Source organism: Monoraphidium neglectum (assembly GCF_000611645.1).
Source record: "Monoraphidium neglectum strain SAG 48.87 unplaced genomic scaffold scaffold02336, whole genome shotgun sequence".
In the NCBI taxonomy this organism is placed as follows: Eukaryota; Viridiplantae; Chlorophyta; class Chlorophyceae; order Sphaeropleales; family Selenastraceae; genus Monoraphidium; species Monoraphidium neglectum.
In genome coordinates, this window is record NW_014011292.1 from 6,060 (window position 1) to 10,705 (window position 4,646).

At 62.7% G+C, this 4,646-nt stretch overlaps 2 protein-coding genes across 2 annotated transcripts in view; one reads left to right on the forward strand and one right to left on the reverse strand.

Moving 5' to 3' along the window:
- MNEG_10489 (putative oxidoreductase) overlaps positions 1-376 on the reverse strand; it is a gene marked incomplete at both ends in the record, with an annotated part of 1,201 nt that extends 825 nt beyond the window's left edge. Inside the window, one exon of the mRNA XM_014041039.1 lies at positions 13-376. Within this exon, the coding sequence (XP_013896493.1) occupies positions 13-376 (364 nt within the window). The remainder of the gene's footprint in view (positions 1-12) is intronic.
- A 2,837-nt stretch (positions 377-3,213) lies between these two features.
- Positions 3,214-4,594, forward strand: MNEG_10490 (putative GTP-binding protein; the record flags this gene model as incomplete). The annotated part of the gene is made up of 3 exons (XM_014041040.1): positions 3,214-3,543; positions 3,659-3,810; positions 4,033-4,594. 3 exons carry the CDS (start codon positions 3,214-3,216, stop codon positions 4,592-4,594), a joined length of 1,044 nt encoding a protein of 347 aa, XP_013896494.1.
- Between the last annotated feature and the right edge of the window lie 52 nt (positions 4,595-4,646).

Genomic DNA, 4,646 nt, shown 5'->3' on the forward strand with positions numbered 1-4,646 from the left:
TTTGCCGCTCACAGCACTCGGCCGCGCCCGCGCATGTGATCAGCATGTCGACCGGCCCAAGCGCCTCGACGCCCGCCGCCACCGCCGCCGCGAGCGCCGGCTCGTCTGTCACGTCGGCCGGCGCGGAGAACGCAACCCGCCCCGCGCCGCCCGCAGCGCCGCCCGTGGCGTCGGCCGCCTGGCCTCGCGCCTCTTCGCAGGCCGCCTCGATCGCGCGCAGCTTGCTCTCCGTGCGCGCGACGAGCGTCGCGCGCGCGCCAGCGGCGGCGAGCATCTTGGCGATCTCGGCGCCGACGCCCTCAGACGCGCCGGTGATGAGCACGTGCTTGCCGCGGAAGTACTTAGAGTAACGCTCAGACAGGACGAGGGGCGCCATGGCCGCAGCGCTCGATGCAAGCAGACTGGGCTGTCGGGCGGTGGTGGGCGGCGTGTGAACTGGCTGCCAGACTGCTTTGTAGCACAGGCCTGCGCACGGCGCGATTTTGCGACCACTGCGGTAGACGAGTCGAACTTTGTGTCTGATTGAGGGGGCCGGCAGGCTCACGGAAGGCTTGGTGGACAGCCCGCGCCTGGTTGACGTCGGACAGCACAGATCGAGCTGCTGGGCGTGGCCGAGGTTACCGAAGCACTGAAGGCAAGTCGCGACAGGCCCCTGTAGGCAGATGGACAGCCGGCGGGGCACTGCAATGTGGTGTGCTCAGTCACCTGGTGACGCAGGGACCAACGGCATTGGGTGCTGCAACCAAGCTGGGGCTGCCCCTGGCCCATTAAAACTAGCAGATGTGGCATCAATCCATGACTATTGCATTACAGGTGGTCTGAGAGCTGGCTGAGCACAGGTCCTGTCGCGATGCGCCAGGAATTCACAAGGTTTGACCGTGGCCCAAAAGCCACCCCTCCCTCACAGGGATGCACGTCCCACAGCTGTGCATTCTTGACTAGACTGATGCATTTCCGCGCTGTCTTGTAGAGCTGTCAAGGCCCCTTAGCTGCTGTGCCCCGCCAGAACTTCACCAGTACATCATGTTGAGCCGAGATGCTGAGCTTTACATTGCAAGCGCACCCCATGGTTACGATGATGTCACAGCTTTGTGCAGTGTTGCTGTCCAGGATGTCATGCAGCTGTCCTGCGGTCCGCCTCCGTTGCACGTTAGTCGTGCGCGTCACCCGTGCGGCACTACACGCCCCCAGCTGCACAGGATGGAACACGCTTTTGCCGCTCGATCCCTACTTGCACGACAAATAACTGCTGCACCTTCCACAAAGCGCGGCAGACGTTAGGACCCAGGCGATCCCATACCCGTAGACCCCCGAGCAAGCCTCTCGTCACTGCCGTGGACCTCCCCCGTGACCAGCAGCGGCTATTCACTGGACTCCGATCACATAATGAGCATGCATCCATCAAATAAAACTGATGGACCGGGGAAGGGCCTGAAGGCGCCCACAGCGTTTGCATGTGCGCCAGGCGACAGCGACGCTGTGGTGATTGTGAGTGTGGGGCCAGTGGAGCTGTGGGAGACTGAAAGCCAGCCTCCTGCGGATTCCCACGGCCCCAACGCACAGCGATGGCCCTGCGAATCGTGCTGCGCTGGTGAGCGGTGTCCCGCACGCAGTGTGTGCACGTTTGCAGCTGAGCTGCTACAGGGCGGCCCATGCGGCCAGCAAGCGCTCATGCACGTGTCAGCGGAGGAACTCCGGAGCAAGCTTGGCTTGCCAAAATGGAACTTGCATGTGCGCGCAACAGCACAGCCTGGCGCATGTTCCTTGACTTGCGCGGATCTCGCCCCACCGGCACCCTGTGTTTGCTGTCCCACAGGGCTGGCCGCCAACCCGCGAGGCGGGAAGACCATAGCCGGCGCGCTCATCACTCTGTTGCTGGTGACAGTCGCAGTCGTGGCTTACACCTTGTCGGGCGGTCACCTGTGACGCGGCGCGGTGGTCGCCTGGAGGCCCGTGCTGTTGCACCGTGATGGTAACATCCGTGGAGCGTGCTGGCGCGTGCTGCACCCAGCACGCGCGTTACTCTTGTGCTGCTGCTCACAACAACTATTGATGAGGCTGCCGCATCTGCAGATGCACCCTCAGTACACTGTCGCGCTATTTTGAGGGGACGCCTCGCAGCGATTTTGTGCGTGTTTGAATGTCCCGCTGTTACTGCGAGCGCCACAGAAGGCGGCGCGGCTCCCGCCCCGTGCTCACCCAAACATCACCCCCATGCGGACCCTTGAGACTGTCGCTGGCAGCTTCGCGATGTGGCGGCCGTTTTGCAGCCGCTCCTGGTGGCGGCGAACACCGGCTGCTGAAGGTTTCGAACAGCCACCAGTCCAACAAAAAAAACCGTTTGCTAGCTGGACATCCTGCGATGCCACTGAACTGTGTCAATACTTAAGCGGCATCCCTGTCTCATTATCTTGAAGAATATGTGCGTGCGGTGGTCGTGATCAAAGCCAACCCGTCGCAAGTTGCATTCATAAGGTTTCAATCAAGATGCAGTCCTCCGCCACTGCCTGCCAATGCGCGCGCTCACAACTGTGAGCTGCAAGGCACTCGCTGAACTTTTTGCAGCTTACTGCCATGGCTGATTACCTCGCTTTTTGTAATTGCCCTTTATACATCATCCCAGCAGGGGAGGTTGGGGTGGGTGAAATGGGTGAAGTGATGAATTCAGGTGAGAATGGATGATGGCAGGCGGGTTGACGATGGCCATGAGAGCAGAGAGCGAGTCAGCAGTGGGGGCCGAAGCATGACAATGTTGGATCCCGTCCTCGTCTGCCCTGTGTCCTGCTGCGCATGATAACTTGCGGGGGCGCGTGATCACTTGCACAACCAGCTCTGGCGGGTCTCTGATGAGTCTCTGGACCTGTGGCCTCAACCCAGGGTGCCATGCCTGATGGTGCGAAGGATTTGTCGCTACACATTGTTTGAAGGGGGTCAATGCAGGGTTCAAGGATCGTGCAAACCATGCAATTGCATCGCTGCCTTGTGACATACAGTCACTGAGTCACAGTGCACCTGCAGTGCAGCCCCTGACGATGCGCCTATTGGCTCCTCCCAATTTCCAGGGTGTCGCCGCAATCACGAACTTGAGGCATGTGGTCCTTTTGATGTGATAGAAGGCCTCCACATCATATTTATTTACCCTGTGATACCGGCTGTTCACAACGAGGCATCCTCTCGCTGACCACATGGCCTGGATCGCTCCTGTCAGTGAACATGGTCTCTTTCCTAAACCTCAAATCCTACACTGAGTCGGCTCCCGTCGCTCAGACGGTGCGCGTAGTCGTGGTTGGAGATCAGAACGCCGGGAAGACTGCACTGTCCGAGCTTATAGTGACGAAGAAGGCGTCCAGACCTCCCAAATCAACCGCCGGATGTGCTGTCTCGGTTGCTCTTTGGGAGGCCGATGACGAAGGGGCGTCGAGCAGCGGCGGGTCGCTGGTGCAGACGTGGGACGCGGCGAAGCAGGCGTCCCAGGGCGGGAGGGGACATCAACGGTTCTTTGTGGAGATATGGGACGTCAGCGCAAACCCATATTACGATCAGGTGGGTCGCCCTGGTCGCTCAAATGCCACACAGCTGCGACGCTCGCCCCGACACATGAAACACGATGGGTCGCCAAAGCTGACGCGCCGCCTTGGCCCCATGCCTCCTCCCGCAGCTGCGGCGGACGCTCTACAAACAGGTGAATGGCGTGATCCTCGTCTATGACAGCAGCGACAGGGCGTCCCTGCGGCGGCTGTCGAAATGGGCGTCCGAGGTGGCAGCTGACGGCAGCTTTGTGGCGCCGTTCCCGGATGAGACGGCTGCCAGGTACGCGTGCTCATAGGGACAGTGATTACACGTTTGTACGCATGCGTGGGTGTGCACGGCAACATGCGCAAGGGAGGCCTGCGAACACCATGGCGGCACAGGCCAGTGCAGCAGGGGGCTGGGCTGTAGCGGGTAAGCCAATTCCCACGCACGGCTGCCGGCTCGGCTGGTGTTGCACATTGAGCGTCAATTGTTGCACCGCGCGCGGCCCCACTTCTACAGGAACATTGGCGGCCTGCCCGTGCCCGTTCTCATTGTCGCCAACAAGACAGACCGCCAGCGCTCCCCCGCCGCCGAGGCCGCGGCCGGCGGCGCGCTCGACGCCGCGATCTCTAAGCTCTGCGGCGCCCCGGGCGCCGCCGGCGGCGGCGGGCGTCTCGCGCGCGTGTGCGGCGCGGTGCTCGGCTGCCGGTGGCAGCGGGGCGGCGCGTCGGGCGGCGGGCTGCCCGTCACCACTGTGGCTGGTGGTGCGTCAGTTGCTGACCTGGCAGAGCTTGAGGGCCACATCAGAAGTGTGAGGGCGTCGGCTGCGAACGGCCAGCTGGACTGGGACACAGTGGGCGCGTTCTTCACGTCGCTCTGGGCGCGCCGCTACCAGCCCAACAGCCGGCAGGGGGCGCGCTTTGTGCAGCAGGTGCCGAGCCCGCTGGCCGGGCGCGGGGGCGGGGGCGCGCCGCTGTCGCCGGCGGGGCTGGGGCCGATGGACCGGCGTGTTGGGGCCGGCGGCGTCAGCGGCGGCGATATTGACGATGACGACCGGCGGTTGGATGACGATTGGGTGTGAACTGCAAATTCAACACTAGCGGGCTGGCTGGCTGGCAGGGTGGTGGGACGGG